The 23064-nt window shown below is 39.7% G+C and overlaps 1 protein-coding gene across 1 annotated transcript in view; it reads right to left on the bottom strand.

Annotated features, from left to right (window-relative positions):
* sorcs1 (sortilin-related VPS10 domain containing receptor 1) overlaps positions 1–23064 on the bottom strand; it is a gene marked incomplete at its 5' end in the record, with an annotated part of 274435 nt that overhangs the window by 98726 nt on the left and 152645 nt on the right. The window contains one exon of the mRNA XM_080441450.1: positions 10026–10184. Within this exon, the coding sequence (XP_080297576.1) occupies positions 10026–10184 (159 nt within the window). The remainder of the gene's footprint in view (positions 1–10025; positions 10185–23064) is intronic.

Genomic DNA, 23064 nt, shown 5'->3' with positions numbered 1-23064 from the left:
TCTACAGGGATTTGTCTACTTAAAGAAAGGAGTGGATATGGTGCTTTGCCACCATATCCACTCACTGCCTCACTGCCTTCCCAACATGAGCTATAGCTGTTTAGACTGGGTTATGAATACAAATAATGTGCACAGAGGGGGTACAGTAGTGCGGATTCATTTCTGTACTCAAAGATACACTTTCACTAGTTCAGTTAACTAAAGCTGAAAACTTTAAAGCGAGAACAAAATCATTTGTTTATTACATTTAAAATAAATGAATAAACCAATCTTAGAATATCAGCTTCAAACCGAAACAGTTTAATTTTGTTTCAGTTTTTCTTTTAATTAATCAAATAAGGTTCACCTATACTGACATTCCAAGTTGTCAGAATATATATATATTCTTTTTTATAAAGATATTTTTTTCTGCCTTTATTTATAAAGTATTAGTGGAGATGGACAGGAAGAGACAGGGAGAGAGAGATGGGGAGAGACATGCAGTAAAGATCGTCGGGAACGTGTCTCGAACCCGCAATGCACTGTCAGGCTACACTATAGCCTAAAGGTGCCCGGAACAACAAGGCCAGCGGTCAGCGCTGTCAGATTTCTTTTTTGTTTTTTGGTGTCAATACAAGCTGGGCTCATTCAAAACAGCCCTAAAAACCCATCTTTCTGGAGGCCGAAAGAGGAGCTAGTACCAGTTTCCCTGTAGACAGACGACCCCCCCCTCCTCCTCTTTTTGTACATATTTTGTATTTCCTCATGCTTTTTTTGTATATAATTTTTATTTTTCCATGCTTCCCCCCCCCCCTTTTTTTTTTTTTTTTTTTTTTTGTACATATATTTTTTAAATGCTTTTTTTGTACATAGTGGTATTTTTTCTGTATTATCTGTATTTTCATGTTGATTTTTGAACTGTTTGGTTGCTACTATATATGTCCATGAAATTAACTCAAGGACCCCAACGGAAACAAGTCCGCAAGGACTTTTTTTGGCCGGACCTTTTAGACAAAAGCATTATAAATGTAACTGTGTTGTTTTACATTCTTTTGCCTAATAAAAATTTCAATCAATTTCAATCAAAGCTAGTCTTGTTGAATGTCTTAATGATTTTTGCATTGACACAGAAACTAAAAGGTGTTAGTGTATGTAGGTGTTTTCTCAAAAACTAAAATAAAAATGATGTCACAAAGGTCAGTATGCACCCCACCCTTTAATTTAGTCATGTCCAATTCTATTCTCCCATGGGTATACCGTTTTCGCTCGTTCATGTGTCTGGCTGGCCCCGGCCGTAATAAGCTGCAGTACCCATGATTGGCCACCATGTCCAACGTGCTTCACTGCTCCCTCTCGGTTCTGGGGGCTTGGTATAGTCCCTGTCACTGCCACTGTCAATGCCGAGCCATGCTTGCTTGTATTTCAACCTGTTAGAAGGCGCTGTTCCGCAGCCTGTGAATCATGATGATGATGATGATGATGATGATGAAGACCACAGCCAAAGATCACGTGATCACAACAAAATGGAGCTGGTTTGGTTTAGGGACCAGTCGAAATTTACATAAGGGGGGGCATGGAGGAAAATAGGGGAGGGTCATGCCTTTCTAATTTTGGTCCAAGGGAGGGTCAGCTAATTTTACTTTGAATCCAAGGGAGGGTCATGCACTTTTGAATTGATAAAATAGTCCGTTTTTTATATACCTTTTTAGTACAGCAGAACAGTGGTCAATGACCCCTCTCCATTTCAAAGGATACAAAGAATTCAAATCAAGTAACACCTTGTCTATTTAGAATCAATGACGGTCGTTAACAAGCCATCAACGCACAGCGAGTGTGAACGACCCAGTCAAATCTATTCAGCGTCTTAACGATGGTGGTTGAACAATTAAGCAAAACTTCAACAGGCGTTATTGGAGAGATGCATTATAAATAGGCCTACTATAACTGGATATTCATAATCATTTGAAGTAATTCTGTGCATGTGATTAATGTGGATCTATATGGACAGTTGTGTATAGATGCCTATAGCTCCACAAATAAAACCAGAAGCATCAGGCCATAATTGATAGCCTAATTTGTTTTATGTAGGCAACAGTGTAGTTGTAGTCACTGTAGTTGATAATTAAAAGGGCAGAGTGACAAAAGTTTTAAACTACTGGTTACCAAATATTCAACTTTCTTCAATCTGACCAGGATTCAATGGGTTTCCCACATGTAAGATGAGAACACTATCCATTCTGCTACCACTACTACAGATACACTGTGCATTTAGCAAGACTGACTACACTACAGCAATGTTCTAATCAATGTGGAAAGCAAAACATTGGACATATCAGTTTTAAATGTCATGTTGTATTTGATGGGGAGGGTTAGGGGTGTCAAGAATTTCACAATACGATACATGATGTTGGGCATGATATCGATATGATATATTATTAATGTTCTTTTCTCATGTATCATCAACATTGGCCATCATCTTATAAATAACGTTATAAAGCAAGTTAGAAACAATTACAAAGTGCTTTGTACACAAATAAATACATTTGTGCAAGCTTAATGGAGAAGTGAAGTTCTCACTAACTATAAACCCATTGTTTCAGAGGACAGATAGACACTAATATAACAAATATAATATAATATAAGACTGCATAACTATAAATTCCACAAACCTCATATTTTTGTCATCTGGACTTTACCAACCAAGTGCAGCCTAGTTATTTCCAACAACTAAAACACATCTATAATACCAGATACAGTATAATACAATCTTAGATTAGATGTAGGCCTATTTGAGAGTGCAGATGCATGTCACATTAACGAGCGTCAACGAGCATCAGCTGACACACAACACCTCCCCTCTGCAGTGCTTTAAACTGAAAGTGACTGACTGGAGTCTGTTTCATTTCTCTCCAAAATACCTTGAATATGATGGAGGACATGATTAATAATTACTATGATTATGATAAGCTTTACATTTCATATCATACAGTAAAAACTCCTAACTTTCACCGGCAAAAAAAAAGAAAGTGTTTTTTTTGTATTAAAAAAACAATTAAAAAAATATTACGATACAGTATGACATCATGACAATACCTATCATCACATTTTAATACCACGATAGGCTAAATCGTGACACAATATATCGTGGCACTTCTAGGCGGGGAGGGTTACTCTTTTTTTTGTAATCACTTGGGGAGGGTCATTGATTTTTTTTTTTGTCAAAGGGAGGGTCATGGCATTTTAGATCAGGGCACATACATTTCCTCCATGCCCCCCCTTATGTAAATTTCGACTGGTCCCTTAGTATTATAGGATTTATAAAAAAATTGAATTTTCTCTGCTTTCTGTTGTTTTATGGCAAAAACAAGCTACATTCAACTGCCCACAACTATGGAATGGACAATGGCGGCGGCAATTCTCCGAGACCCCCCTACGTCTTTTCAAGCGATCGGCGGGTGGATCGTTGTGAAGAAAAAAATGTCTATGATTTTTTTTTTACTAACCATTTTTCTATGGTTAGTAAAAACCCTCGGAATCGCTGGCAAAAGCAGCTATAGACAATCTTTTAACTCTGGGGGGGCGCCCGAGAAAAAGAAAAAGAAATTTTTTTTTTGCAGGCTATAGGTGGTGCTGTGGCAGAAAACGGTGGCGCGGCGCTGTCAGACATAGGATAGGCTCCTGTCCTCTGTATTACTTTCTGTTGAGGTGCTCTTATTTTTAAATGGGGAGTGCCAGGAAAAATATTGCCTAGGGCGCCAAATTGCCTAGAGCCGGCCCTGACTCTGGCAGTCAATGAGTTAAGTAGTTTTCTAGAGCACCTACAGTACATTCAAGCTGCTACGGCACATGCATAATTTGCTGTTAAACGTGTCGCCCAGGTCGAGTGGATTTATGGGCTCGCACAATTTTAGTTCAGCCACTGTGGCTGGGTGTCATTTTTTAAAGGCCTTATTTTTAGAGGCATGCTCCAGCAGCAAAATATACAGTATGCAGGAATGATCACAGATTGTGGGGTCAGACACACAGCGACATTACCAACACCTTTCACTGATGCAGTTACATTTAGAATACGCTCTACATCTAAGCTACATTCCACAGCTTTTGAATCAGCCCAGTCCCTATGTATGTATGTATGTATGTATGTATGTATGTGTGTATGTGTGTATGTGTGTGTGTGTGTGTGTGTGTGTGTGTGTGTGTGTGTGTGTGTGTGTGTGTGTGTGTGTGTGTGTGTGTGTGTGTATGTATGTATACGTACGTACGTATCATCGTATGTATGTATGTATGTATGTATGTACTAGGGGTGTGCCGATTAATAATTTCATGAAACGATACGATACTGGGCTCACGACATCGATACGATACGATATATGGCACTTTTTTATTATGAAAATATATGGGGGGGGGGGGTAAGCAAAAGCAAACAAATATTTCTGTTTTGCATTATTCAGACATGCAAACTTGTAGCTTTTCAGCTACAATAGCCGTTTTGTATCCAAATAGGGCAATATTGTGATCTGACCGAAAAAAACAACAACATGTTGTCACCCTTTTCACCTCGGGGCTGTTTGCATGCCTGATTATTATGATTGTTAAAAAATAAAAATATATATTTTTTAAACTTTTCTCCATGGAAGTTGGCAGAGCGCAGGTTTATTCTTTGATTGTTGATGTCGGCTGACACTCAGACACATTTAAAATGGGTCTATGTTTATTTCCTGCTGCAGTGTTTGTGAATATCAGCAGCTGACAGGAAATAAACTTGAACCCAAGCTGTTCCCCTGCAACGCAGTTCGACTGACAAGGTCTAATGGCAATGCTACGAATTATAAACAATCTTTGTTGATTTGATTTGAATGCTTTTATTGCTACAGCCAGTGTCATCCTTAAGTCAACACTGAAAGTTCAATGTTTGTCCTTAAAATGGCATACAGATACAATCTTTATGGAAACAAATACAAAAATAATAATAATACATCCACAGAGGATTTAAAAAATATTATGATTGTGGGCATGCCATCGTGGTACATTGTTGCACACTAGATGATTGCAGGCCATTGCTGGCTTATAGCAGTGATGGGGAAATATCAAACCTTATAGGTTACCTTATAGTGGCTGTATGTTGTCTAATGCTCATTTAATGGATTTCAATCTGGCATCCCTATTTGGTACATGTCATTATAGGCAGAAAAAAGGAAAATAACAACAAGCTCATATTTTCCATCACAATGCATCCTGAGCTTGAAAAGTGGCTTTTTTTTCACAATTTGTCGTACGACCAAGTTTATAGGGCTTAAAGGAATATTTCACTTTCAAAAAAACTTTGGGTCATTGTATCATCTACTCAGGCTTTTGTGAGCCCCCCAGACAGTTTTTAAGTTGCTTGATTCAGTATTTAGATATTTGATGTTCATTTTATCAGACACGCCCCCTTCCTATACAAACCCATTATAACTTATATTAACATGTTAGATTCATCAAAAACACCCGTCCTTGGTTCTGGTGACTCATCCTGCCCTCCTAATACGTGAGGGGGCCGTGTTTTTTCGAAAACGTTTTTCATTTATTTAATTCAAGTTTATTATTGTATTTAATTTTTTTCATTTTCCCCCCCAAAAAAAATCAAAAAATAAATGAAAAACGTAATTGAAAAAAGCACGGTCTCCTCACGTATTAGAAGGACAATGTCAGTCACCAGAACCAAGGACGGGTGTTTTTGATGTATCTAACATGGTTAAAATGTAGTTTGAAGTTACAATGGGTTCGTATAGGAAGGGGCCGTGTCTGATAAAATGAATATCAAATATCCAAATACTGAATCAAGCAACTTAAAAACTGTCCGGGGTGCTCCCATAAGCCTGGGTAGACGATACAATGACCCAAATTTGTTTTGAAAGTGAAATATCCCTTTAAGTGGTTAAGTCAAGACTTCAAAATAAGCATGTTACCATAAGAGGTGGTATAGTAAGAGCTCAGCACTATTAGCGATACAATATGACAAGACCATGAAATGAAAGCTTGCACTGGCAGTGGACACAGAGGCCTGATATCTCCATTAGGGATTCTCCAGATGTCTCCTTCCCCACACGGGAGAGCCGGGATTGAATCCAGGTGGTTACGGCATAGAGGTACCATAGGGGATGGTGGTGCTGAGCCCCTGGTGGCGTCCGGGGCTTGGCACAGATAGCGTGGAAGATAAAGGCATCTGAGAGTGGAATAGGATCTAATGATGATATACAGTGCTGTACTTTATTTATTTCAGGTACTGGGAGGGAAGTTTAGAGGATTTATGTTAGTGGTGCTGGTCCATCTCGTGCACAATGGACCCTTTTCACAGCAGCCATTTTGGCGTGTCATACAGTAAAGGGTGAATGCAGTTTAATCCAAGGGCCCAGCCTCCTGCTTTGAAATGGACTCGAATAAGGAAGAGAGTTTAAGTGACAGTTCATATGAATGGCCTGTAGTTTCGCTAGTTTCGTCATAAATACTATATGCTTCCAGTCGCTAGTTTAGAGTCTCCTTTCAATCATCATGATATATGCGTTTTGGTAAACTATGGTCCCATTTATTTAAAAATTGACTAGGCTATGCTCTAGGAGGGGCGGGATGATTTGATTGACAAGCTACAAAACCAATAGCATTCATCCCCCGCCCCCCGCTCTTGATTGACAAGCTACCCAACCAATACTGGTCTGGTGGCATTCTGCAGGATATGACACGATATAGAAAGATGGCGGATTTGAAATTCCTGAACAATCGGCTTAATTTACGGTCTGTAGAAACCAATGGCGTCGCTTTGTCCATTCTTTTTTACAGTCTCTGGTTTAATCACATGAACCCCATGAACAGTAGCTCTACAAACGCTTGTAGATCGGCCATTTCCGGCAAAGAGATTTGGTGTACAGGGAAAAAAAGGAGGGGACCAAGTATGAACCCCTGCGGGACCCCGGTGGTTAAGGTAATAATAACATTAATTCCTGGTATATTTCATTAAGGTGTCACTGTGTACCAGCATGGACAACACCTGCACACATACAGTAACTAAAGTGTGAAAAGGTCTATATAAAGTAGCACTATAGTCAGATATTTTACTTGAGTAAAAGTAGCAATACCACGATGTACATGTAGACATACTCTGTTACAAGTAAAAGGCCTGTGTTCCAAATACTACTTGAGTAAAAGTACAAAAGTATTGGCATCAAAATATACTTAAAGTACCAAAAGTAAAAGTACTAGATTCTAGTACTTTTACTTTTGGTACTTTAAGTATATTTTGATTATAAACTAGAATGTTTGAAAATAGCGTTGTGAGCTTGCAGATCGGCTATTTTCAAATAGCCCATGTATAAATTGATATCATAATTTACATCTGAAAAGTAACTAGTAACTAAAGTTGTCAAATAATTGTAGTGAAGTAAAAGTACAATATTTGCCTCTGAGATGTAGTGGAGTAGATGTACAGTAAAAGTATTGGACTCCAGTAAAGTAGGCCTACAAATACCTCAAAACTGTACTTCAGTGCAGTACACCACTGACTATAGTACCATATTGGCCCTGTACAGTATGTACTTTCCAAGTATCAAAACAAATCTTTCAGCAGCTTTTACTTCCCATTACTGATTATGATGATATCATACAGTATCATATCATATACCGGAAAACCAGAACACAATAATATTTGTCCTGGGGTGTCCTTACCACACGTATCATTATTTCATGTATCGTCGCCTTGCTAAATTAATGTAATTTTTTCAGGAAACATAAAAAACTGATCCAAAACAAAACTATATGATATTTCTTAATCATTTCACCCAAAATGATTATAACAAATTATGACTATTTAAATAGAAATAACGTTGTCTGTCAGTTATGTAACATAAGAGATTTAAATAGGTTTAAATAGGATTAAATCTGACTTGTAAAAAAAAATAAAAAAAATGTATGGGCTAAATCAGTAAATATTTTTTTTTCCTTTTTTTTCCGCCTAAGTCACAAAACCATGTGACGTAGGCGGGAAAAAAAGGCTTATTTTGGCCTAAGTCACACTAGGGAGTTAGGACATTATACCAAAATGGGAGGGAACAGCATGATCCTTTTCAATTCGGAGATGGGCGATTTTACCAGAGGTGGCCAGTGTCATGAGGAGTCAAAAAATGACTTAGGCCATTAGTTTAGCAAGGTGACGGTATGATACACTCATACTTTAATCCTACTGTCTATACTTTGTTGACCGGTCGGTCACCAGAACTCGAGGCTTAGTGCCACCTCCTAAGAAAAGGCCCAAATTAGCTTCTGAGAAACCTTAATCTGAAACCGAGCCGTAGAGCAAATGGAAACAAGTCCAGAACCCCGTGAAATACGAAAAGAGCCTTTATGGACGACACACTCAATCATCTTTTTATGCCGTGTGGCTCTGCAGGAATCTACTGTTAGCTGTCTATAAGCCGTCTGTGTGTGTCTGACTGTGTGCCTGGAGCTAATCTTGCAAAACCGCTGGACCGGTCAGCGCCAAAATGCCTTATATGCACACTGCCAGGAGGCACCTTTGGGGGGGGGGGGGGTTCCACGTTTTACACTTTTTGAAATATTGAACTTTCATTTAATATTGGAAGTCAATGGGCCTCTGATAGGGCTGAAACCTTGCCCAAATTTGGAGCGGGGGGGGTTAAAGGTCCTGATAGAGTGTCCATAACCCATTAAGACCTGAGAAGATTCTAGAAATGTCTTCTAAATCCTAAAAAAAAATTGAAAAAAAAAACCTTTTTTTTTTTCCTCGATTTTTCAAAAATAGCAGATCTACAAGCTCGTAGCGTGGCACTCGGTGCCGCGCTATGAGCTTGTATATCTGCTATTTTTGAATAGCCTAAAGAAATCTAAAGTGACACAGATGCGTTCCAGGTATCAATGGGATAATTGCCACCGAAATTGAATACAAATAAATAAATAAATATCTTTTTACACACCACACCAAAGCCTGCGTGGAACGAGGGACGCACCGTAGCGCACGCTGGGGCTGTTCTATTCTGTTCACTTTGGCTACTCTCTGCGTTCCGCGCTGCTACTCCGTCCCAAGAACTTGAACTCGATCCTTGAACTTGCCGTCGTATTGAAATCGTTCCACTCATCTATATTTGCCAGACCCAAGGGGTCGGGATTACATGAGGCTTTGTACCCGTTTCGTCCATACATGGGCATGGTCACTTTGTCCTCCGGCCCTAGCCAAAAAAAAGTCTGACACTTTGTCCTCCGGCCCCAGCCAAAAAAAAATCTGTCCCCCTTTCGTCCCCTTTCGTCACGAACTATTCATGACATCATTATTATGTCACAAGTATGTAATTAAGTAAAGCTCATCAGCTCATCAGCTTCATTCTGGGTCTGGCAGAACCAGGTCTCCTGGTCTTGTTTTAGTAGTGGAGCAATTGCTTTGATTGTTCCATTGATGGAGCTTACTGCCTGACAGTGAAGTCCCCGATTTGATTCCCGGCCAGCCAGACCATTTTCTGCATGTCACTGCCCTGTTCTCTCTCTCTCTCACAGTGGGTCCTGTGTCCCTACACTGTATCTGTCAAAATAAAGGCTCAGAAAAAGCCCCCCAAAAAAAGATTACAACAAAAACAAAAAGTATTTAAAGCCGTATAAGGCTGACTGGCACACGGAGTTACACACCAATTTGTGTGCCCGCTCCTTCCCTCCCGATCAAAAGAATGCTCTGAGCAGCTCGCTCACATTGAAGACAATGCCAAGAACGCAAATGCCATTTCACCGATGAATTGTAATGAGAGCATTTGCATGAAAGCCTCTCAGATCGATCCAACGCACTCCTGGGGACTCTGCTCTCTTTGCAAGACTCAGTTGTTCAGCCCCCACACACACACACACACACACACACACACACACACACACACACACACACACACACACACACACACACACACACACACACACACACACACACACACACACACACACACACACACACACACACACACACACACACACACACACACACACACACACACACACACACACACACACCAAACTCTCACCTTCTGGTCGTGGCTGTAGGCCAGGATCCAGTCCTCCTGCTCTGGGTGGAACAGCAGGCTCAGGATGTAGAAGCTCAGGCGGTACTTCTGGTAGGTGGCCCCCTCGTCCGAGCTGATCAGGAGACTGCTCTCTATCTCCGGGTCGGTGAGCAGCATGATCTGGATGAATCAGGGGAAGAACGGAGAGAGATTTTTTATTATTAACACATTTACCGCCGGGCCCGTAGTTCTACGGGCCGTTAAATCCAACGGTTAAGCGCCGATCCCGTAGCCTACGGGCTGTGGTGCTTTTTCCTTTTTTTCGAATTTTTTTTTTTTTTAATTTTCTAGGGGGACCATTTTCAGTGTAACACCACCCGATGTCGACCGGAAGTGCGATCACGTTTTTTGTTTCCCGTCTGTCTCCATTCTAAGTCGTACACACAAACCCCTGTAAAAGCCCCTGTAAACATGTAGTTTTTCATCCTCGCATTTCCCATGTTAACATAAACGATCAGAACTCAAACATGGCGGCTCCGTTTGACACGTGGTTTGGACTGGTAGACGCAGGGAGATGTCCGCGATGTTTACAAACAGTGCACAGCTCAATCTTAAGGATTTTAACAAGATCTATGGCGACGTGAAAAAAACAAAAAACAACAATAAAACGTTGGCACTGGTGAGTACATTATGAGATTAACCTCTGGCGGTCAATGTGTTAACCCATTAACACATTCATTGCCCAGAGTTTATTCATAATATACTCACCCAGTGCCAGCGATTTGTGTTTTATATAACCTTTTCAACCGGTCAAAGAAATGTTATATCCATTATAATCCATCATCCGGCTGTATAAACACGCACACGATCCATCCACCAACCCTTAAAGGGTTAAGTTTTCAGAGCCGAGCTGTGTGAGGTAGTTTTCACCAGCGCAACGAGCCTGCAGGCACCATATCCGGCGATAATGCTCGTATTCCCTACCCCCCCCCCCCCACACACAAAGGGGATAACTGACACAAAGGGGATAACTGTTCGTCGTCCAGAGAAAAGAAAATATAACCGGATATTTCCGTTCTTTTTTTATACCGTGTGAAAACTATGATGTCTGGCCAAAACCAGGGCAAAACCAGTTAACTCAAGATAAAACCGGAAACAGGAAACGGTTTACGGATATTTTCACGTAGGATGAGCGGAAAGCGAATGGGAAGAGAAAATGATTAAGGATGGTACAGAGAACAACGCGATCGTTTATTAAACCACAAAAAAAGACCCTATCCCGAGATATCTCGGGTTAGGCGGTTAACGGGTGGATTTGATATCCCGAGATATCTCGGGATTGGCGGTAAATGTGTTAAGACCTGTGGCCGATTCTAAAAATGTATTTTTCTGAAAAACGTTATGTTGCTATATATCAGTGGTGCTCAAACCTTTTTCATGTCAAGGACCACCCAAAATGATATGAATTTAGCTGCGGACCGCCATCTCAAAATATTTCGTTCCAGGGACCCCCAGAAGCATAGATTTGAGTTCAAAATGTTCGCTTTAAAAAATATATATATTCAAAGATTTGTACACATTTTCAAGATTTTTCAGAAATAGCAGATCTACAAGCTCATAGCGCGGCACGAAGTGACGCGCTATGAGCTTGTAGATCTGCTATTTTTTAATAGCCAACCAATGTGCTATATAAATATATATATATATATATATATATATATATATATATATATATATATATATATATATATATATATATATATATAGCTAAAATCTAAAATAACACAGATGCTTTCCCGGTTTTAATGGGTTAAAATAAGTGTTCGGCTCTTCAGTAAACGGAAAATGCATTTTCAGGTCGGGATACGAATTTTATCCAATCTAACAGTCCACTACAGTCCAGGCCAAAGTTTCCATTAGCTTGGAATGCCCACACACAGGTTCCTGTAGGCTACTGTCCACCGCTCTCCTCCGTGACACAGGGCGAGTATAGAGCATCGCAGTTCCCGCCCACTTCCTGGTTTTTCCTGGTGCCGGAAGGAAAAACTCAATGCATTTTTCCCATTGACATTTCCAAAAATATTTATATCAATTAATTTAAGCCTAGAATCAAGCCATCCAGGGTCCTGGTGAATCATGACCATAAAACGTTTTTTTCTTTTATTTTTTATTTTTATATTTAATTATATGATATACTATATTTAATAAATACCCTTTGTTTTGCCGTTTAAAAAAAAACAAATCACAGAATCAAACGTTTTATGGTGATGATTCACCAGGACCCTGGATGGCTTGATTCTAGGCTTAAATTAATTGATATAAATATTTTTGGAAATGTCAATGGGAAAAATGCATTGAGTATTTTGCGGTGGAACCCGGAAGGGGCGGGAACTGCGATGCTCTATAGACAGAAATGGTGCCATCTTATAACGAGCATTAACGAGGCCCAATTATACGAAGACATACGGTTGAAAATGGGTGAAATGGCTAGATGGAGGGATAGACGGTGGCCGGGTGACAGACATTCACAAAACCAAAAACTTTTTTGTCTTGTTTTGCCCTGTTACATATTCATTGGGTAAGCCCCATTCAAGCTGTTGCGTACACATTCAGAATGCAGACAAGGCAACTCGTTCAAGAGTCAAGACTAATTACCACTTCAAAACATTTGCTGTGAAACGCATTATTATGACTGCTGCTTCCCCATTAGTGTCCGCGAACTTTACATTTTCTTGCTGCCAGTTACTCACTGATTATTAAAACAGCTCAATTATTAATTTAATATGCTCCGTTCAGCGTTGCTGATATCACAATCGCTGTGATACAGCCTCTCTTTGATGCGTTCTATCTCGTAGCAAAATAAGTGTGTATTTGTGTCGACATGAGGGGCTGTTTGTCGCGTTTGGGATGTTTGTTTGTTTATGCGTGCGCGAGTGCGTGTGTCTGTGTGTGTGTGTGTGTGTGTGTGGGTGCGTGTATGTGTGTGTGTGCGTGTGTGTGTGTGTTTGTGTTAACTTATGTGAGTGCCTGTATGTGTGTAACTCATTCTGATTTCTCCGGTGTTCCCCCCCCCCCTTCTCTCCCTTCATTCTCAGCGACTATGCTCAGTCAGGCCTTGAAAGCATTAATTTCCCATGAGCTTTCTTTATTTCTGGGAGGTCTACCACTCTTTGAGACCGTGCCAAGTTGAGAATGGTAAAGGGGGGGGGGGGATCACAGATAAAATCACAGATAAAATCAGCCACAAATATAATTGAATCATAGGAGCTGAACAGTTAAAAAAGTGCTATCATTAACCCATGAAGACCGGGAACGCATCTGTGTCATCTTTAGATTTCTTTGGGCTATTAAAAAAATGGCAGATCTACAAGCTTGTAGCGCGGCACAAGCTTGTAGATCTGCAATAAAAAAAAAAAATCTTGACAATTTGGGCAAATCTTTGAATATATATATATATGTATTATTATATGTATTTTTTTTAAAGCAAAAATTTAAAACAAATCTTTGCTTCTGGGGATTCTACAAATGTCCTCTAAATCCTACAGTTGTTTTGAAAAACGTATGTTTCTATATCAGTGGTTTTCAAGAACCCCCAAAATGATATGTATTTGGCCGCGGATCCCCATCTCAAAATATTTTGTTCCAGGGAACCCCAGAAACAAAGATTTTAGTTAAAAATGTTGGCTTTAAAAATATATATATTCAAATATTTGCACTCATTTTCACGATTTTATTTTCAAAAAATAGCAGATCTAGAAGCTCGTAGCGCGGCACTCGGTGTCGCGCTATGAGCTTGTAGATCTGCTATTTTTGAATAGCCAAATAAAAAATGAAAATAAATCTTAAAATGACACAGATGATGCTTTCCCGGTCTTCAAGGGTTAACAGAGATGTAGAAGGCATGTTTTTGCGCACATACATGCTCATGTATGATATTTGTGCAGTCGTGGAAGAAGTACTAAGATTGTTTACTTAAACGGTGCTGTAAGTGATATATGTTTTGCTTGTTAAAATAAGTGTTAACTATCTCTATATCCTGATAGTACTCGTTTGTTGCTATAGAGTGTTTGTTCAGCAACAGGAGTCTCCATGTCTCTCTTCCAGCTCTTTTGTAATCAGAAAATAAATTTTCAGGTCAGGATGCCAATTTTATCCAGTCAGGAGAGAGAACTCAAACAGAATAGAGGACAAACAAGTGACATTGGTGGAAAGTGATGAAACAAAAAAAATGAGCACACTAAATTGGAACTGGAACACTATACAATTGAAGCTGATAAATCAGGGTGTCTCTCTCCTGATTGGGCAAAATTGGCATCCCACCTGAAAATGTATTTTTCCATGCTTGCTTTTGCATGTGTTTGCGTGTGAGCTTGCATATCAACTTGCTAAGGACTGACTCGGTCAGGCACTGAGCCTACACAGTAAAATATCACTGTTATTTGATAAATTTGTAACTCAGAGACTAAACGGAACCAGGACATTTTGTACACTATCTGAGTTAAATTAACACTGAGGATTTTTTACTGTGTAGCAAATATCTGCCCCAGGGGTGCCTATTGTTTGTAATGATGCATTAGTGGCTCCAGGTCCCCAAATGGAGGTGTTGGGTGGCCTTTGTGTGACAGGCTATTTAACTGGCCATTGTATCCGTGCGAGGCTGCGTATAGGCTGATATTCTGCAGAGACAAGTCACTGCATGGCCACATGCACAGTAAGCTACAGTCCGTCAGTGTTCATTTAACTCCGAGTGTACAGATGTACTGTAACGTCCACTTGGTCACGTGTGTGCTGTACGCGTGGAGCTACAAATGGCTGATATAACACTGAGGATTTTGCTGTGCAGTGGCAGCCAGCTGAACAGAGAGACCTCAATATTGAAACAATTTAGCCCTCAAAATTATGAAGGACAAAAAAAAGAAACAGACAAAACACTGGTGTGCAGAGAGACAAGTCCATGCTGGTGACAAGTCCATGCTGGTGACAAGTCCAGGTGTGCCTTGCAGATTTAGATTATCGTTATAAAACATACATTGCCAATTGAGCTGCATTTTATTATCTTTGCATTTTTACTTTGGTAAGGATATTTTTGATACTTTTGTACTTTCACTCAAGTAAAGTTGTCGTGTTGTGCAGTATAGTTGCTTTTCCTTACAGTAAGTAACAAATCGGAGCAAATCTTCGACCTCTGGGTTTCACTATGTCATTCAATGCAGGCTCACATGTGTTATATCCAGTGGTGGAAAATAACTAAGTACATTTACTTAAGTAGGCTACTATGTACAATTTTGAGGTATTTGTACTTTACTTGAGTATTTCCAATTTCCAGTACTTTTACTTCTACTCCACTACATCTCAAAGGCAAATATTGTGCTTTTACTCCACTACATTTATTTGAAAACTTTAGTTACTAGTTACTTCATAGATTACGATTATAATTACAAAACATACATTAACCACTTCAGCCCTATATATTTCGACCATTTGAAAATAGCAGATCTACAAGCTCACAATGCGTCGCATCGCGACGCATTGTGAGCTTGTAGATCGGCTTGTAGATCGGCTATGTAGATCGGCTATGTACTGTAGATCGGCTATGTAGATCGGCTATTTAAAAAAAAACTGAAATGGGACATTCTGCATAATGAGTACTTTCTACTTTTGGTACTTTAAGTACATTTTGATACCAATACTTTTGTACTTTTACTCAAGTAAATGTTTTATTCTGGACTTTTACTTGTAACAGAGTATTTCTACATCGCAGTATCGATACTTTTACTTAAGTATAAAATCTGAGTACTTTTTCCACCACTGGCTATATCATGTTCTTTTCATTTCTGTGTATGTTTAGGTTCTGTCCCTATACGAGGGGTTTGTACCATCATGGTACATCTACCATCATGTCCATGTAATAACTGTGTATCTTTAGGCTCTGCTTCAGGGGCTTTGTGATCTCAGTGCCACACCGCCCAATACAATGCATTATCATTGCAATGAATGGCTTTCATCTCGACCAGAGACTGACTGAAGTACATACAGTACAGTAGGCGCTGAAAACCAGAGAACAGTGGTGGAAAAAGTACTGAAATTGTTTACTTAAGTAAAAGTACCAATACTGCAATATAGGAATACTCTGTTACAAGTAAAAGTCCAGAATGAAAAAAATACTTCAGTAAAAGAACAAAAGTATTGGCATCAAAATGTACTTAAAGTAACTAAATGAAAAGTACTAAAATATTTGAAAATAGCAGATCTACAAGCTAACAACATGTCGCGATGCGACACGTTGTGAGCTTGTAGATCGGCTATTTTCAAATAGCCTAGGTATAAAATAGGGCTAAAGTGGTTAATGTATGTTTTATAATGTATAACTTATATCTGAAAAGTAACTATAACTAAAGTTTTCAAATAATTGTAGTGGAGTAAAAGTACAATATTTGCCTCTGAGATGTAGTGGAGTAGAAGTAAAAGTATTGGAAATTGGAAATACTCAAGTAAAGTGCAAACACCTCAAAATTGTACTTAAGTACAGTACTTAAGTAAAATGTACTTAGTTACTTTCCACCACTGCCAGAGAGCGTATCTCAAAGCCGCTCTCATGCGCTGCTTCTCGGCTAATTCTGCACAATCTATTGTGACTTGAAATGTACTGACAACGAAGGGAAAAAAGGGCCGCGTTCACGCTCCCAGGGCACTGTGACTGCAGCACATTACGGACAGATTTACACAGAGGTCTCACAATCCAATTACAGAAATGACTGTGTGAAATTGAAAATATGGGCCTAATTTCATTAATATTCTATCTTTGGCGACGTACAGCAGCCGGTGAAGTCGACTCAAAGTATTTCTTACACATATCTTAAATGTCCTCCAGTTGGCATAATCGCTTCATTAAACCTTGTCATTTTAATCCTCGCTGGCCTCATAATTTACTGTCTCTTGCACGCACGCACGCACCCACCCACGCACGCACACATACACCAGTAGTGGAAAGTAACTAAGTACATTTACTCAAGTACTGTACTTAAGTACAATTTTGAGGTGCTTTTACCTACTGGGGTATTTCCAATTTGCAATACTTTTACTTCTGCTCAACTACATCTCAGAGGCAACTATTGTACTTTTACTCCACTAAAATTATTTGAAAACTTTAGTTACTACAGTAGTTACTTTGCAGATATAAATTATTACATTATAAAACCTACATTAACCACTTTAGCCCTATTTTATACCTAGGCTATTTGAAAATAGCCGATCTACAAGCTCACAACGTGTCGCATAGCGACGCGTTGTAGGCTTGTAGATCTGCTATTTTCAAACATTTGAGTACTTTTACTTTTGGTATTTTAAGTACATTTTGATGCCAATACTTTGGTACTTTTACTCAAGTAAATTTAGTAGAATTCTGGACTTTTACTTGTAAGTATTTCTATGTTGCAGTATTGATACTTTTACTTAAGTAAAGAATTTGAGTACACACACACACACACACACACACACACACACACACACACACACACACACACACACACACACACACACACACACACACACACACACACACACACACACACACACACACACACACACACACACACTGTATGCTTCTACCTTCTTCCACTTGTCTCCCAGAGCGAGAGGAGAGAGCAGAGAAATGAAACACGTATATCCTATAGGCAGTGTGGACTCCTCACACAGGCCCGATAACAGACGTTTCATGGTTAGTCAAATTCCCAGGGATTTGGATCCAGGCTGTCTTAGTCCTTGAAGAAATGTCAAAAAACATTGTATATATGCTGAACAGAGACCCCAGTGGGGAATCAAATAGTTTCTTTCTTTCTTCAAAGTAGTTTTCTTTCTTTCTTTCTTTCTTTCTTTCTCTTTCTTTCGTTCGTTGGTTTGTTCTTTCTTTCTTAAAGGTAGTTTTCTTTCTTTTTCCATTTCGTTATTAATTTATTTATTTAAATCATTTTTTTACGTGATTTTCACATGGTTTGATGTCAAAATCTTCATATAGTGTTTCTGTTCTGCATAGCAGTCCACACAACATGTTTGTGTTTGAGCAAAGGGATTCAATATGAGTTTATGTTAATTATGTTTTATATTTTTTGGTTTGCTCTATTAAAAAGGTTTGTGTTTTATCAGAGCTGCAGTGTTGATTTCGTCGACAAAAACTATGACGAAAAATGCTACCTTTTTTCACTGACGAAAACTGAATAAAAACTAAACTACGATGACTAAAACTGAGACTAAATATATTGACAATTTTGTCAAAAAATAAAAACTAGACACATTTTTATGTTTGGTTGCGCGTGGGTGTTGCGCTCTGAAAATAGCAGATCTACAAGCTCACAACGTGTCACGCTGCGACGCGTTGTGAGCTTGTAGATCTGCTATTTTCAGCATGCAACCAAGTGTGAAATCAGCCATTAACGACGCCATCAAGGCACCGCCAAAATACATTTTAGTCGACTATAATCTTATGATATTTAGTCGACTAAAACTGGACTAAAAGTAAAACATTTGAGATGACTAAAATATGACTAAAACTAAATGGAATTTTATTCAATAGACTATGACTAAAAATTTATTAAAATTAGCTGTCCACATAAGGTGATTCAAATCAATCCTCTCGCAGTGCGCACAGGGAGGAGAGACCAGGTACAAAATGAACGTACGGCATCTCTAAACAGCTGTTTGCAAATGACTTGTTCAGCCTCTTTTGCATGCATTCATAGGAGACTTGGAATTATGGGGTTTCAAACGAGGCAAGGCCAGCACGCTGTCACGCTGTTATCTCCAGCAGATGAATAACATTATCCCTGTTATAACGATCATACTTCATACCGCTGTCGTCCCACCGAGTCCCCCTTGTTCCTGCTTAATCCATTAAGAACGGGAACGCATCTTGTGTCATTTTTAGATTTCTTTGGGCTATTCAAAAATAGCAGATCTACAAGCTCATAGCTCAAAGCTCTTAGCTCACCAAGTGCCGCGCTATGAGCTTGTAGATCTGCTATTTTTTTTTAAATCATAAAAATGTGTGCAAATCTTTGAATATATATTTTTTTCAAAGCGAACATACAAATGTCTTCTAAATCACAACAGTTTTTTGAAAAAAAATGTCAAGGACCCCCAAAATGATATGTATTTGGCCGCGGACCCCCATCTCAAAATATTTTGTTCCAGGGACCCCTATAAGCAAAGATTTGAGTTAAAAATGTTAGCGTTGAAATATATATATTCAAAGATTTGCACACATTTTCTAGATTTTTCAAAAATAGCAGATCTACAAGCTCATAGCGCGGCACTCGGTGCCGCGCTATGAGCTTGTATATCTGCTATTTTTGAATTGCCAAAGTATAAAATAATGGTTAAAGTGGTTACACAGATGCGTTCCCGGTCTCAAAGGGTTAAAGTGAAAGTCATCGCTGTCGGACAGCAACCTCATATCTCCATATTTCATCTCTCTTATGTTTTTCTTTGTAAATTAATGCCCTACTTTGTTGTACAAGAGTGTAGCAAAAATGTAGGAAACATAGCCAATCCACAAGCTCACAAAGTGAAGGTTATTTTACACGGTGTAGGTTAACGCAGAAAGAACAAACCCAAAACACACAAGTGTCACAAGTTTACACATTTACATAATATTCAATTTTACGTGCCACAACTAGAGCATATTCATTTCCATATCCCAGCCTGTATTACTGAAATAAGCATTTTGTCTGACAATGTCAATTCATAATAACCTAGAATCCCTCCATTCACCACATGAGTTCATTTTGTAAATTATTAGGCTGTCAACATCCCACAGTGGTGAACATAGTATTTACACGATTCCCACAGTGGATTTGAGATGGCGTTTGGGGTGGCTTTCATTGGAATGGTCAGCATGTGACTCACGTACTGTATGTGGCACCACAGTGATTGATGAAGTGGCGTTTGAGGGTCTGCCCTGCTATGGCTGCCATTACCCAGGAGCTTAGCTGACAACATGACTTGCTAGCAGTAGAGACCGGAGACAGTTAGCCAGTGTTGATTTTGTAGACTAAAACTATGACGAAAAATGTCCGTCGACTACCTTTTTTCACTGACGAAAACTAGATAAAAACTACTATGACTAAATATATTGACAATTTTGTCAACATATAAAAACTATACTAAAACCTTAGGGAGTGACTAGTGGAGAAGAGAACCAGTAGAACTAAGACAAGTCCATTTATGTTTGGTTGCGCTCGGGTGTTGCGCTCTGAAAATAGCCGATCTACAAGCTCAGAATCTGCTGTCAAAATCAACACTGCAGTTAGCATTACGGCACCGTACTGAGAGAGATATTGACTTTGCGTTTAGCATGGATTCCCATCCTCATTGTGGAATAGAACAGGGGTTCTCAACCTTCTGTAACCCGAGAGGCCCACCTGGGTGGGTATGGGTCAAGATGGTACCGGAATAAATATAATACTTAAATAAAGGGGCTTTATTGAGCTTTTCCAAGGCTTATGATCAGGCTCAGTGCTTTTTTTCTGATGAGGTTTGTCCATAGAGTCTGAATTTCTGCTGTTTTCTGAGTGTTTCCAGTGCATTGGGAAGCGGGCCCACAGTCTGCTGACCAGCACTGGGCAAATCGGTGTGACAGACCCCCAAATCACTGTTGTGAACTTGTTAATAATATACTTATTGGCACATATTTGTGCTTGTTAACCCATTAAGACCTGAAGCCGATTCTACAAATGTCTTCTAAATCCCAACAGTATTCTGAAAAAAACGTATGTTTCTATATCAGTGGTTCTCAAACTTTTTCATGTCAAGGACCCCCAACATTATATTTATTAAGCCGCCGACCCCCATTTAAAAAATATTTTGTTCCAGGGACCCCCAGAAGCAAATATTTTAGTTAAAAATGTTGGCTTTAAAACAATATATATTCAAATATTTGCACACATTTTCATAATTTTTCAAAAATAGCAGATCAACAAGCTCGTAGCGCGGCACTCGGTGCCGCGCTATACGAGCTTGTATATCTGCTATTTTTGAATAGCCAAAGTGTAAAATAATGCTTTTTAGCTCAAATCCAAAAAGTGACACAGATGCACAAACGTGTCAATGAAGACATCCAGTGTATATATATTTTAATTCATAGTATATAAACTATTTGGGCAGCACCTCCGTGGCCCACTGGGAGGTGCTCTGAGGCCCACCAGAATGGCTATAGACGATAATAGAGGCTGTCGTGCCCAGGGCCATGCTTCATTATGAATATAATTCCCTATGATGTGTGTGTGGTGCCTTCACTTAGGCTACACACTTGTACTTAGATGCAGCTTCTTCTCACTCTTATTGCGGTAAAAGACTGTAGTCTAAAGAGTTAGGACTACAATATCCATCTCTGGGAGTTGGCATTATGGAGGCAATTTCTTTGTTTTTGTCTGGGCAATAATTCTTCGGACTTTTATGTGCTTCATGGCTCTCTTATAGACTGCATGGCTCTGAGAGAGACTAGCAGAAGATGCAGCAGGCCTTCGGTATGACTGCGCTTAACGCTTGCTAGCAGTGTTGATTTTGACAGCACATTTTGATGTAGTCATATAGTCTTTTGAATAAAATTATTCTATTATAATATTATATTATAGTCATCTGAAAGGTTTTACTTTCTGTCTAGTTTTAGTCGACTAAATATCATAAGATTATTGTCGACTAAATCTACCGTTGATTTAGTCGACTTGATGGCGTCGTAATGGCTGATCTTACACTTGGTTGCGTGCTGAAAGTAGCAGATCTACAAGCTCACAGGCTTGTAGATCTGCTATTTTCAGAGCATAACACCCAAGCGCAACCAAGCATAAAATGACTTGTGTTTTAGTTCTACTGGATCTCTTCTCCACGGAATGCATGCCACTGGACGTCTTAGACGTCCAGTGGCACTCAGGGCTTATGTTAAAACGGACGTCTTAGACGTCCAGTGGCACTTAAGCAGTTAATAGTCTCAGTCTTAGTCATCGTAGCTTAGTTTTTATTTCGTTTTCGTCAGTGAAAAAAGGTAGTCGACGAACATTTTTCGTCATAGTTTTAGTCCACGAAATCAACACTGCTTGCTAGTCAAACAGTTATAGCTTCAATATCTCTGACGGCATGATGTTACATACATCATCCGTGCCAAAGTGAAATATTTCAAAAAGTATAGAACAAAACTTGTTCCATGTTAGTCTGGCAGTGTGCATTAGAAACATGGCACTGATCAGTCCGGTGGTTTTCAAGATCAGCTCACTGACAGACATCCTGTAGCTCTCACTCTTACAGGGAGCAAGTGTTTTGGGAAACTCGAGCTGATCAACAGCAGGGCTGCCACTAGACCACCACCACTAGGCCAAACAGATCCATATTATGATAACCACACCACTTCACACTGCTCTGTGTACGAAGACCAATGTGGGTAAACATGCTGTTTATTGATTGCAGCTCAGCATTCAACATATAGTCCCCACCAGTGGGGACTCCTAATTCGCAGCACCACCGCTCCGACCGGCAGTGAGTGGACCTGCGTCGGCCGCTGTAGCTGAAGTTATCCCCCAGCGTGTGATAATCCCCCCCTCAGCACTCGCTGACCCTCTCCTGGCCCTCTGTATCGACATGACCAAAGGGCTCAGGAGGCCAGGCAAAGAGCACACCCCCTCTACTGATGGCACAGCAGTGGAGAGGGTCAGCGACTTCAAATTCCTCTGCGTCCACATCACTTAGAAACTCACCTGGGACGTAAACACCGAACGAGTGGTTTGACACACACACACACACACACACACACACACACACACACACACACACACACACACACACACACACACACACACACACACACACACACACACACACACACACACACACACACACACACACACACACACACACACAGACAGTATACTGGAGAGTGTGTGTGTGTGTGTGTGTGTCTCTGTCCCGGGGATAAAGTCCGAACGAATGACCTCGAAACTTGGCGTGTGTCCCAGGTGACCTGTGAGTGTACAATGCAACGGTTTCCGAGAACAGAAAACACACAAATATCTGTGAC

Source organism: Gymnoscopelus braueri (genome assembly GCF_963280865.1).
Source record: "Gymnoscopelus braueri genome assembly, chromosome: 2".
NCBI classification, from domain to species: domain Eukaryota; kingdom Metazoa; phylum Chordata; class Actinopteri; order Myctophiformes; family Myctophidae; genus Gymnoscopelus; species Gymnoscopelus braueri.
This window is presented reverse-complemented; position numbering and strand designations above follow the sequence as displayed.